The 12,520-nt window shown below is 35.4% G+C and overlaps 2 protein-coding genes across 2 annotated transcripts; both read right to left on the bottom strand.

Annotated features, from left to right (window-relative positions):
* Positions 1-1,059: 1,059 nt before the first annotated feature.
* LOC136833905 (uncharacterized) lies at positions 1,060-4,676 on the bottom strand. The gene is made up of 3 exons (XM_067096197.1): positions 4,516-4,676; positions 3,535-3,676; positions 1,060-1,517 (listed from the first exon to the last, which is right to left on the bottom strand). The coding sequence occupies exons 1-3, from the start codon at positions 4,656-4,658 to the stop codon at positions 1,437-1,439; spliced, it is 366 nt and encodes a 121-aa protein (XP_066952298.1). The 5' UTR covers positions 4,659-4,676; the 3' UTR covers positions 1,060-1,436.
* Positions 4,677-4,872: 196 nt separating this feature from the next.
* On the bottom strand, positions 4,873-7,180 carry LOC136833940 (glutamate receptor ionotropic, kainate 3-like). The gene is made up of 4 exons (XM_067096220.1): positions 6,683-7,180; positions 5,515-5,660; positions 4,988-5,077; positions 4,873-4,899 (listed from the first exon to the last, which is right to left on the bottom strand). The coding sequence occupies exons 1-4, from the start codon at positions 6,783-6,785 to the stop codon at positions 4,873-4,875; spliced, it is 366 nt and encodes a 121-aa protein (XP_066952321.1). The 5' UTR covers positions 6,786-7,180.
* Between the last annotated feature and the right edge of the window lie 5,340 nt (positions 7,181-12,520).

A 12,520-nucleotide genomic window follows, 5' to 3' on the forward strand; every position in this document is an offset into this window, starting at 1 on the left:
TAGGAAAAGAATATGAACGGAGGCACAGAAAAAGCAATGAAAGAGCCTTGCAGCTGGGGTCCTAAGGAAGGGACGCTGCAAAGAACCTAAAGTAATGCCTACAGTGCACAGCATGCGATGCACTGACGGCACTACCCCACTACGGGGACTGTGTTCTTAAGATTGCAATAGTGTATTGCATTTATTTATTAGTTGGCCCTTACGTTTCATCTTTAAAAACCTAAGATGACGTTTTCTATACATTCCACAGATGACAAGCTTCTTCGAAGAACATCTCCATACAAATGAAGAAATTCGCCTTGTCATGAAAGGCTCCGGTTATTTCGACGTTCGAGACAGTGCTGACCAGTGGACAAGAATCGAGGTCATCCCAGGGGACCTCTTGGTGCTTCTGCTGGAATCTACCACCGTTTCACTCTGGATGCTAAGGCAAAGAGATGTATTGTTCAGTTCTGGAAAAGGCGAAGCTTTGAATCTCTGGATGTAGCTAATTCTCCACGTGCAATTACCAGATGTCTGAAAATATGTTACTTGTAAAGAAATATGAATGTAAATTATGCATAATGATTAACTACTTTCCACAGGTTAGAGATCAATTTGACACTTGCCAAGTTTTCTGCTTGTTCCTGATATTAGAGCAATGTAAAACTGTACAGCCCTACATTTGAGGTTGCATCACGTATGGAAAATACAACATGTAAAATTAAGATTGTACTTTAGCTAAATGCAAAAGTTTAGGAATCAAGATATTACAGATTTTGATTCGTGATTTGTATTTTAAGAATGTTGCATAAGTAAACAGTATATCTTAGTTTAACCAGACTACTGAGCTGATTAACAGCTCTAGAGTTTGAAGGATTAGATTTATTTTACGGTGGCTAAGAACCAACTTTACCTAGCAACGGGACCTACAGCTGTTGTGGAATCCGATCCATTATACCGAGAAATGAATTTCTATCACCAGAAATAAATTCCTCTAATTCTTCATTGGCCGGTCGGAGAGTCAAACGCTGGGCCAACAGCATGCTAGCCGAGAGCTCTACCCACCCCTCCAATGAAGAGTTGCATAAGATTACTGCATTATGAGCACAGTATATTCCCAAGATAGGTTTTTTTTTTGTAGGCCTATGTAGGCTTATTTCTGTGGAGTTGTTTAGTTCCGTGTTGTTTCCTTCTAACGGGATGCTTTTGTCTTTCATTCGATTTATGTAGGCCTATTTCTGTGGATTGTTAAGTTCCTTGTTGTGTTCCTTCTAATGAAATGCTTCAGAATGGACTTATTGTGAAATTTTGGCTGTAAAGGCAACCACTGGAGCACTTTTAACCTTTGTTCATGCTGTAAATAAGAAGTAAACTGTGTTTTTGGCTGTTTAAAAATAAAAACAAGAACAATATCGGCTGAATGTGCTTACCTTTAAATAACTATAGAAGGAATATTACTTTCTCCATATTCGAATTTCGCAGAGAAGCGCAGCAGCTGAGAACAAGAGGCCCACCAGCAAGAGGAAGAATGCTGCCTGCGGAGTTTAGAAATTAATAAAAGAATATTTGAAGTGGCGCCTGCATTTCCGGAAGTCACTAAGTACGTATTGATCTTACCTAACCTAACCTAAGCGTCTTGCTTTACCATACCACCAGTTATATTAACGAAGGAGTTCCCATCTGTCAACCTGGAGTTTTTTTTTTTTTTCAGGGATAACGTTAGACTAAGAGTTAATGAAAGAGAATAGCAGTGATAAAGACACTGGTAACAGTGAATGACTTGCTAACTGTTCAAAAGAAAGCAGGAATCAACGAATATATACTTGTGTTTAGTTTATTCCTCTATTTTATGAATTTCGAAGAACATGGATGCAGATATCACATTAATAACCCGATAAACGAATGTAATGGCATGAATAATAAAAGAAAGACTGAGATACTGATATTTAAGGGTTTGTGATGAATATGGAAACCTTTGACATGTTGGGCTAAAAGAAAAGATACAAAATACATATGACTGTGTGACAACAACAGGGACTCTTGTGTTCTGCTATGAAGAACTGATTACTAGGCGTTGAAAATTGCTTACTGATCCGAAGACCGATTAACCTGAGAAAGAAGAGAATCTTAGTGACAGCAAGTAAAAGAAAACTAGACAGTGGAATACAGTAAGAGAGAACGGAATTGGGTAGATCCATTCGCACTTATTTTCTTGTGGCTTTCGAAACGGGCAAAGTAATTTTCTTGTCACATTGCCTGTTTGTGGCTGCTTCACTGCACAAAAACAAGCTCATTGCAATAAGTTCAGTTTTGGCACCAAACTCTCAGATTTTAACGCAATCGTGAAAAAGAGCGTAAAGTTTCAGAAAGTAGAAGAACCAAAGAAAGGTTCTGATTAAGCCATGTCAAGGTGAAAAATATTAATATTTTGACAGAATTCTTTACTAGAAAAGTGTAAACAAAGAGTCTGATATTACTGTTAAGGAGAGTATACAAGAACCCCCTTATTGAAATTTGTCAGAAAGAAGTGTCATGAGAGCTTTTGTTTGTACTTAACAAAAGAGAAAATAGTAAAAAAAATTCTCTGAACATAATCAAGAATATAAAAAAAAAGTTTCCGACTTAATCCTTACAAGAGGAAAGCTATATAAATTTGCTAGATAAGGAAACAGTATCCCTTACTACATCATTTTCTTTTCCATCATTGCTTACACATTTCCTGGCTAATTTTACCTTGATGGAGTCTTGTCAAACAATTTGCAGAAAATAATGAGACGCTTAAGATTGCTATGTCACCTTTGCTGTTTACCCTCTTGGAATTCATAGTGAAAAGAGTAGTTGGAGATGCCAGGGAAGGTTTAGATTGAAGTAGTGACAGAAAAGTGAGACTTGTTGTAGGAAGAAACCACACGATTTACAAATGTTAATAGAATGCGTCATGTATCTAGAGAGATGGGACTCAAAAGAAATCTAAGAAAAACAGAAGTAATAAGGACATTGTTTACACAAAAGGGATGAGAATGAGGTTGAATTTTCCAAATAACTACAGTAGGAACTATGATATCCATCAAAGCTCCTTTTGATTCTGAATCTAGTGAAAGACTAAATAAAAGTTAATCAAACACACACTGCAATTGCATACGAAAGTCATTATGCATGAGCTTAGTACGACGTACATTGCTATACAAAACCCGTATCTAAAGGATTTTGTCAATATAAGAATAAAGACTGAACAAGAATATAGTCAAGTGGCAGGATAGAGTTAGAGGTGATACCACAAAGGGAATTATGGGGTTCATTATGTAGATGATGTAATGATGAAAAGTGAGATGGGGATGCTCTGGGCATGTCCTTCGCCCAACCCCTGGGAGAAGAGGACGTGGCAATATCAGCTGTAGGACCCCAGAGGAGTTGGAGGACCCAGACCCACTTGGGTGAGGACTAAGAGAAAGGAAGCTGGAGATATAAAGGAATTTCACAGAGGCCCTTTGCGTCTCACGGCGCTGGAGTCATTGGTGATTATGATGATGATGATGAAACAGTGATCTTTACCTTCAGATGGTCAAGCGACAGGGCCAATGATTCGCTCTGTCCACCTCTGTCACCTTGCTGACCCCGGTTTGACCTCTGGATCTTCATAACCTCGTCTTTGACCCATTTGTTGACCAGACCCGCTTGGACCATTGAGATCAAGCTGCGTAAAAGAAAGTGGCGGGGTTTTGATAAAACTGGAGCCATGACTGAAGAATTTGTGAGTGAGTAAAGTAAATTCACGTCACTTTCGAAAGATAAAATATTTAAGAGAGACTTTTGAGAAATGCTGATGGCCAGTTTTCAAAGGATAAAAAAATAAGATTATGGATATCACAAACAACTATTGATACAGCTGTCATGATTTAGTTTAAAATCAGTGATAATGATAAAACATATATAAAATAATTTCATACGTACATCATATTGGTTTAAAGGTTGTTTATTTCTTTGAATTACATAGATCTTTAAAGAACATCTATAAAATCATTACTAAGTTACTCTTCGGTTAAAATCAATGACTTAATGCAATAGACAGTGAACATTAATTTAATCTGAAGGTAAATCCACCCATGTCATCCTTTTTTACCAATAAATTATCAATAATACTTAAGATGAACAAACTGGAAGTTTAATCGATGCGCGATAGATTTTAACATCGAGAATATTTAAAGAAAAAATTCATGCAATCCTTTTTGTGACCTTTGGTGGACAAAATTATAACAGCTTTTATGACTTTTCCTCAGTCTTTTGGGTGAAGAATTCAATATGTATTAAACGCCGTATATGAAAACTTGACGTTTTTCTGTGTGTAACAATGGCAATTCCAAGTTTAGACAATTTGCCGTCGTTCAGCCAGGGCGCGACTTTCTCACCAAGAGCCCCGAGGTCAAGATTGACAGCTATCTACCCTCACGCAGGATGAATCAATGAAAGATTGCAAACTATAAAATGAAGTTGCATAGAGGAACTGACACCTTCAGGTTCTTCCCAGATACCTACATTTCGTCGAACTTCTGTGTGTAGGGCGCGCCCTTCCTGCAGGCGATGCCGTATCCTTGTGGGAAGAAGGTCTGACGGGCTAAGTAGAAGCGGTCCCTGCCTTTCTGACTGGTCCTGATTTCACTGTTCAGGTTAGCTGACATGTAGACGATCTTCTGTGTCAACACCTGAGGAGGATAAAAGAGAGAGAGAGAGAGAGAGAGAGAGAGAGAGAAGAGAGAGCCAGAGAGAGAGATATTTTATTTTATTAATTCCACTGCCTTTACTTTAATATTTCATAACCGATGATGATGTTTTAATTCATTCAATAATAAAAAAATTCAAAATCGAATAAAACAATTCAATGATTGATCAATTTCACGTGTGGACGAGGAATGAGTGTTTCTTAAAATAAAAACTTGCCTCCAAGAGCTGCAATTTTTTGTTGGCTGACATTATAACAGAGAGAGAGAGAGAGAGAGAGAGAACTTACTCGTTCAATGGCAACTTTGCCGCTCGTTGGGAAACTCCTTTCCGGGTCGGTCAGATCCCATAGCTCTTTGAAAATGCCCGACTTAGCAGACTGCAAGAAAAGAGAGACATTTCACTGCATTAAACAAAAAACTCATAATAATCATATATATATATATATATATATATATATATATATATATATATATATATATATATATATATATATATATATATATATATATATATATATATAAAATAAAACTGAATAACCCCTAAATATAGTCTGCAAATGCCGAAAAATTTCTTAATAAAAACCTGAAATAACTGAAGAAAATTTCATGACTGCAGGAAAGCCATTTCATTAAATACTCACAAGAAATATTAATAAAAAAAACACATGGTAAGAACCGTAAAAATAGTAAAAAAAAAAGAAAAACACACACACAAGAAAGGACAAAACAACTCTCAAAGAAATTTCTTGGCCAAAGAACCTGCCCCACAAGAATTCAATCAATGGATAAAACGACCCGAATAATGTGCTCCTACCTTCAGGAAATACTCGTTGCTGGTTCCTGCTTGCACCGCAGGGACGAAGCCGTCCTTCGCAGCTCTCTTGAGGTCCTGGAGCGAATCTATGGGCCTCTCGTAGGACGGAATCGTCAGGAAGGCAGTCAGCGTCCCTGCGTATGAAGCTAGTGCGAAATTTAGAAACTGGCAACTCAATATGGTCATTATGTAAACATTAACTTTAGGGCGACATCTGAATTATTGCGGTTATACCCCCTCAAAAAATTATAAAAACTTGATTCTCCGGTTCAGTATATTAATAATAAGAATCACTGAATATTTAAGGTAAAGAGTAAAGTTTTTCATAGACTTCAATTGATTTTCCTTTAGAGTGAATATAATTCGTATTGATTTATCATCATTATTTTAGATAGCCAAATGTCTTTTGCGCATTTTTCGATTCGAAATTTTGTTTCAATGTAATTTTACTAAGTGTTAATTTCACGATAAACGGAATGAAACAGTCATAAATAGTTTCAAAAAATGATGGTAGTTTCTTCTGCTTTTTCACTTTTGAACATTTTTTCTTCTGCAGGTAGACTATTCATTCAGTATGCTTTACCTAATCTCGCGTTTTGTTAAGATTTCCTAGCATGATCACAAATAGAATGTTCTAAAGGAAGAGTACGGGTTGCAGTTATCTTCGTACGTTTGATGAATTTCATGTTGAATTTTGATTGGCTGTTAGGCTACTAGGCCTATCCATCCTGCCTGTAGTCAGGTTGACCTACAGTACATATCACTGGTGTGGCAGGCAATTAGAAGCTCGTTTTAATTTTACACAGACGTTCCAACGGATTCACCTGACGTATCCGGCCCAGGTGTGAGCAGATGATGGATCGGTAAGTTGATTAACATTTATAATCCCATCAGTCAATATCCCCAGTAAGTGCATTTCATATATTCTAGTCAAAACCTCCTTTGCACAATCAGGTGACCACATCTGAAGAAATCCCAGCCGAATTTTTTTTTTTATAATTTTGTTTTATGGACTTTTTAATTCACTGAATGCTGTTAGACAACAGTAAAATAAGACAGTGATTTCTCTAAATGCAACAGATTTACATCTACGCTAAATATCATCCTAACAGCAAATTTCACATACGTCAAAGAAATAGCAAGAAATGGCGCGAAAAGAGAAACTTACCATAAATGACGAGGCAGAAAACGTTCCAGAACACCAGGATGATCCTGACAGGGTCATCGTTATCCTCTATTCTGTTCCCTTGCATGACAAGGCTTCTTAGCATGTTGAAGCTGTAGCCAAGAAGAAGCTCTCGCCGTTGGTCTCTCGAGTACTCAAATTCTGGCGCCTGATGACTTTGATAACCGGTTTTCTCAGACGTTTCTTTGGGATATCTGGGTTCTTTTTTGAAAAGTTCCGAACCGTTTCGCAAACTTATTTAGTTTCTCGTTTGGTTGTGAGTGTTGAGATGTTTTTAAGTTTAGTTTTGAAGAGTTTAGTGATGCCCGATCGCCGGTAGTTGACATCTCGACACCTGGGTGATGATCTTTGTTCCGGCTCATCATTTTGGAAACGCCCGAAAGGTTTACAAAAGTAGGCGTAAGGTAATTGATCTGTATTGTGTGACAGCATATTTTGACAATGGAGGCGATAGGGCCAATGACACCTGTCATAATAATGAGGAATATCCAAACCTGCAAGTGAGAAGCGCAGCTGTATTTGGTTTCTTTAAATCCTTGGAAAAATTCGCGAAATTGAGATAAATTTTCACTATATTCACAGAAAGAAGCCTTCTTGGATACTGACCAGTTGTGTAAAAGGCTGAAAAACAGCGAAGGTAGAATCCTTCTTTGATGGAGCCCTGGACACTAGTGTGGTAGCCTCTAAGTAATAAGGCGTTGTGAAGTCGACTACAGATTCTCTTTGCTCTGAAAGAGTAAAACAAAGAAGAAGATTCTCAGTCTTGTCATACTACATCTTGTAAACAAACACAAGCAAGAAGGAATAGAACAAGGATGGGAGCCGTTTCAAAAGCAAAATCCCGTCTACAACTACTGCTTCTAGTACTACTGTAACATAACAGTAGGCTACATGAATTTGAACCTAGTAAAAATTCAATACTTTTGCCTTTTAAAAGGATGATGTACTGCTCATTAGATTTTAAAAACTTCACGGTAAATTTGCCTTGAACTGATATTCATCGACTTATTTCACTAAAATCGGCATGTAATGAATAATATTATTATATCAAATTTCAGTTATTGTTGTTAGATTAAACTGGTTATATGGCAGTGTAGGTTAATAATCACAACATTCAGTCTATCAGAGCTACTATACTCCTGTGATTTCGTCTTGAGAGAGGCATTTGTGTGTTAGGTATGGTTAACAACCCATTTTCGCAACAGCCAGCAGGAATGCCAACCTTACTGAATATGCTGACTGGGTTACCCAACTTTTTTTCATCAGCTATAAGGTTACCAATAATTTTTCACCTGTCTGTGTTCGGTAACAATGAGTCCTGACCGAGTTGTGGAGCCAAGAAAGAGGGATGAGAAAAGTAGTAGGTATAAATGGAAGAAAACCCACCGTTAATGGTCATTTCGTCAATGGCTACATGAGCGTTGTGATTAGCCACCATTCCAATCATCCCACTGACTGTACCATCAGGTTCTGGCCCGCCCCAGCGACCGTCACTCGGTTCCCGTATTTCATACCTAATAAATGAAGGGACAAAAGTGTCAGAAAAGTGGGTATTGATGTTTAAGAAGCATAAAGGGACGTGACACTTGCAAGAGACTAGGTCAGTTTATATAACCCTGAACAGAAACCGCTGACGAAGCTTCTGAACAGGACTGAGAAACAACTAGGTAACTGGGAGCATATTTGCTTACACGTTTCACTCTAGACTCAACAATTAGGTGATGATGAGGGCCACTGTCTTATGTGTGATGTTCTACAGAATTGGTCGACTTCTTAAAAAGTTTTTTTTTTTTTTAAAGAAACTGATGATTTTTCTTAAATAAAAAGATAATGGTCTGTGTATCTTCCTCCAGTAAGAAGTACTCAGCTTGCCAAATACACTATCTTCTTGAATGCTTCAGTTTTCAGAACCCGGAAGGTGAATCCTTCATAAATATTATAAATTACTTTAATGAGTGATGCCTTTATAAAATAACTTTGATAGCAGACACCAAAGTGCCATCAAAACAGTCTTTAATGATAGGGCACCGTATTTCATAAAAAAAAAAGATGAATTTTTTTAATATCCTACGTGAAATTCAAGCGACGACCAAGAGCCTGTATCACATGGAAATCGCTCCCATACTCAGGAACGACTGTTCCGTTGTCCAGACGCAGCAGTTTGAAGAAGGGAATGTTGCTGACCACTGATACGATGAGGCGACGCCCTTGGAAATCGTTGTAGAGGGATTGCAAAGAAGGGAATAATACAGGATTAGGAGGAAGAGGCTGTCGAGAAACGTTGATCTTTCCAACAGCTGGATTCTGCTCGCGTGGGGAAGGGGTACTTTTCTTCAGTGAGGTTGGTGGTATGGAAATCGAAAAGTTCCTTGACTGAGGCAAGTCTAGGCTTCCTGGGGGCGTCCATTCCCCCTGTGGCTTGAACCTGAAGCAAAACAAATAGCCTGGATACCGAGTTATTAAACTAATAAATAATTAGATGAATATAAACGAAATAATGTAAAATATCTGCTATAAATGGTAGACATTTCATGATGGGTTAAACCTTTCATGTCGGACACCTTACAAGTACATGAAATTATACCTCATAAGTGGGTTATTCAATTTCTTTAAATGTTTTAGGAGGCATATACAGTAAACATTTATTATACATATTGTTAAGGAAAACTTTAAAACATTATAAACTTAAGATATTTTTACTATTGCAGTGTGGTTTTTTTCTTGTTTTTCGATAACTGTAGCATTCTAGTTTTCACACTTATAATCAATAATTAAAAAAAACAATTCATGTTTGAAACCCCAGATATATTTAGTTTAATTTTTATCTACTGAAGTTAAAAAAGCTTTAATGATAGTTTACTATAATGACAATCATAATTTCCTAACGTCTGACGAGACGTAATTTTAAAGATTCAGACAAATTAATGTTATCATAAGCCAATCGATTTAAAATAATAATCTCATTTTTGTCAATAATTCTTGTTAACCAACTATTATAGAAATTGACTGAAATGTTAGTAAAAGAAAATTACCCAATTGTGTTATCTGTTTCGACTTCTGAAGAAAAGAGAAGGTATTTTCCCCAGGAGCTACGAACAGCCATTGCTACCTGTCAATAGATAAAGCTAATTAAGTATTCTATACAAATTATATATATATATATATATATATATATATATATATATATATATATATATATATATATATATATATATATATATATATATATATATATATATATATATATATATATATATATATATATATATATATATATATATAAGTGAGAGAGAAAGAGATGATGGCTTGTGTAGATATATGAAGCTAAAAATTTGTAGTTTCCTGCATGGGGACTTATCACTGACACAGTAGACAAAAGATGAACATTGCAGTGACAACTGATTTAGACTCTCTTTGGAGCCATCCCCTATTAGGAGAGAGGTTTATTAGTGAATATGAGACTGGCACCAATTACCCTTCTTTAACCAAGATCCAAATAAAACAAGAATAGGAGGTTGAGGGGGGGAAAGTCCAGGGTTAACTACAAAGCAAGCAATAAAGTAGGCCTATCTCTCAGAGGGAGTCATGTTGTATTAGCTAGGGAAAACAAAGATGGAAGAGATTTCCAAAGCTTGGCAGCGAAAGAAAGATCCATTAAACAGCACACACATACACACACATGCAAAACCATATATATCACCAACAAGCTGGTTCCCACATATCAAAAGTAACTATATGATGCGTTCATCTTCACTGTTGAATGAAGGATGGTCTACATATTACAGTCTTCTCGCTAAGTTCTCTGAAGGAGTATCTCATCATCGCCTTTGCCTCAGGATGAAGGATGCAAAGGATATTCAGCGATGAGAATAGGAAGTGCCCTCACCTGAGTTCCTTCACGTAAAATTTGCTGGAGAGAGGATCTTATATCCTCTTCCACGATGACAAGCCACCGCAGTGTAGGCGATTCTAAGGATCTTTTCCGGACCTGAAAGTAAAGTGATATTTTTGATCAAGTCTTTTTTGAATAATTAATTTATTTTTGGTTTTAAAAAATCTCTCACAAGTTAAAGTCACTTTTAATTATTTAGTTTTATCTTTTATGGTATACTTGGATTGGACAAAGGGACGAATTAATAATAATAATAATAATAATAATAATAATATTAATAATAATAATGTAAAAATAATAATAATATACATAATAAAATAAGTTAAGTACAAATACAATAAGATGATTAACATGTGTGTGTTAGATTGTATGTTACCTAGTGTGTTGTGTCCGTGAGAAATAATTTCTATCACCGAAATAAATTCCTCTAATTCTTCATCGGCCGGCCGGAGATTTCAAAGATGGCTGAACAAGAACGATTAGCATATATTTGTAATTATATTTCATATATATAATATATATATATATATATATTATATATATATAAATGTTAAAATAATCTCTATGTGTGTTTACCTATCCAATAAATCCGACATATATCTCTTTACCTATTACCTATCACCTATTTACTTGCCTACCCATTTCCTTTACCTTCATTAAATATCAAATTTAACTGACACAAAACAAACGCTGAACTGAGCATCTTTTTCACCTTGTCGAAGATGCTCATCGTATGCCCAAAAGAACAAAGAAGAATCACGTTGCGCATTTCCACCGAGTACAAGGTCGACCTCAAGACGACTTCAAGGTCAGCTAGGTTGTCCTCGTAATTCAGGAAGATGCTGTCTAACATCGCTTCTTGTATCGATCTTGCTACGTCTGAGAAGTCTGAAGGTTAAATATGTCGTGTTTAGATAAATAAATCAAGAATAGAGGCTTCGTGTTTATATATATATATATATATATGTATATATATATATATATATATATATATATATATATATATATATATATATATATATATATATATAAGAATACATGTTTAATGGTGAGTAACTAATAGGTTTTCCTTTTAGAAACTGTATGCAAGGCTTTGAGTTGATAATAAATTAGGACATTTATTATGAACTGAGAGCAAATATCTCAATATCTGAGAAGGAATGAATTTCTTATATAATCGACGGCTCAGAAACTAACATAAGTTATCAGGGGAGATGGCAATCATATTTTAATAATATAATTACATTTTTATATATCTATTAATTTGTTATTTTTCAAATGAGCACCATATTCTTTGGGAGCTTGAATTTCAAGTCAGTGGCCTCTGTGGGTTTGTTCCATATAAATTGGGTTCATCTTCTGGATAATAATAATAACAATTTTCAAGACATATTTAAGGCAGAAAGCCAAGCCTATCATTTTAAAGGGAAATCGTGTCATGCAGAAATTTCATTAAAAAATTATCCTAAAACCATTTTGTTATCAAATAACAATTTTCAGCTTTCATTAAGGACACTGAATTTCCCAATTATTTTCGACAACTTATGACCTTTCTGAAATATTTCACACACACGAACTTTTTCATCATCATTATTATTATTATTATTATTATTATTATTATTATTATTATTATTATTATTATTATTATCATTATTATTATTATTATTATTCAGAAGATGAACCCTATTCATATGGAACAAGCCCTCCACAGGGCCAATGACTCGAAATTTGAGCTTCCAAAGAATATGGTGTTCATTTGAAAGAAATAAGTGAAGGTAATAGGAAATACAGAATGAAGAGATCATTTATTAAAAAATAAAAAATAAATTAACAAATTAATAAATAAACAGATAAAGATGTAAGTAAATAATTAAAATGCAAGGAAAATTGCATTAGGGTAGAGTTAATGGCCTCTGTAATAATAATAA

Source organism: Macrobrachium rosenbergii, chromosome 52 (genome assembly GCF_040412425.1).
Source record: "Macrobrachium rosenbergii isolate ZJJX-2024 chromosome 52, ASM4041242v1, whole genome shotgun sequence".
Taxonomy (NCBI): Eukaryota; Metazoa; Arthropoda; class Malacostraca; order Decapoda; family Palaemonidae; genus Macrobrachium; species Macrobrachium rosenbergii.

What these genes read in the sequence shown, in the direction of transcription:
- LOC136833905 (XM_067096197.1), bottom strand. Translation starts at nt 4,658, where the DNA reads ATGTCAGCTAACCTGAACAGTGAAATCAGGACCAGTCAGAAAGGCAGG. An exon ending in ACACAGAAGTTCGACGAAAT is followed by an intron (nt 3,677 to 4,515) that starts GTAGGTATCTGG and finishes TCTTTTACGCAG; the next exon opens with CTTGATCTCAATGGTCCAAG. An exon ending in TGTCGCTTGACCATCTGAAG is followed by an intron (nt 1,518 to 3,534) that starts GTAAAGATCACT and finishes TAAACTCCGCAG; the next exon opens with GCAGCATTCTTCCTCTTGCT.
- LOC136833940 (XM_067096220.1), bottom strand. Translation starts at nt 6,785, where the DNA reads ATGCTAAGAAGCCTTGTCATGCAAGGGAACAGAATAGAGGATAACGAT. An exon ending in GCAACGAGTATTTCCTGAAG is followed by an intron (nt 5,078 to 5,514) that starts GTAGGAGCACAT and finishes CTTTTCTTGCAG; the next exon opens with TCTGCTAAGTCGGGCATTTT. An exon ending in GCAAAGTTGCCATTGAACGA is followed by an intron (nt 4,900 to 4,987) that starts GTAAGTTCTCTC and finishes TTTTATTTTAAG; the next exon opens with AAACACTCATTCCTCGTCCA.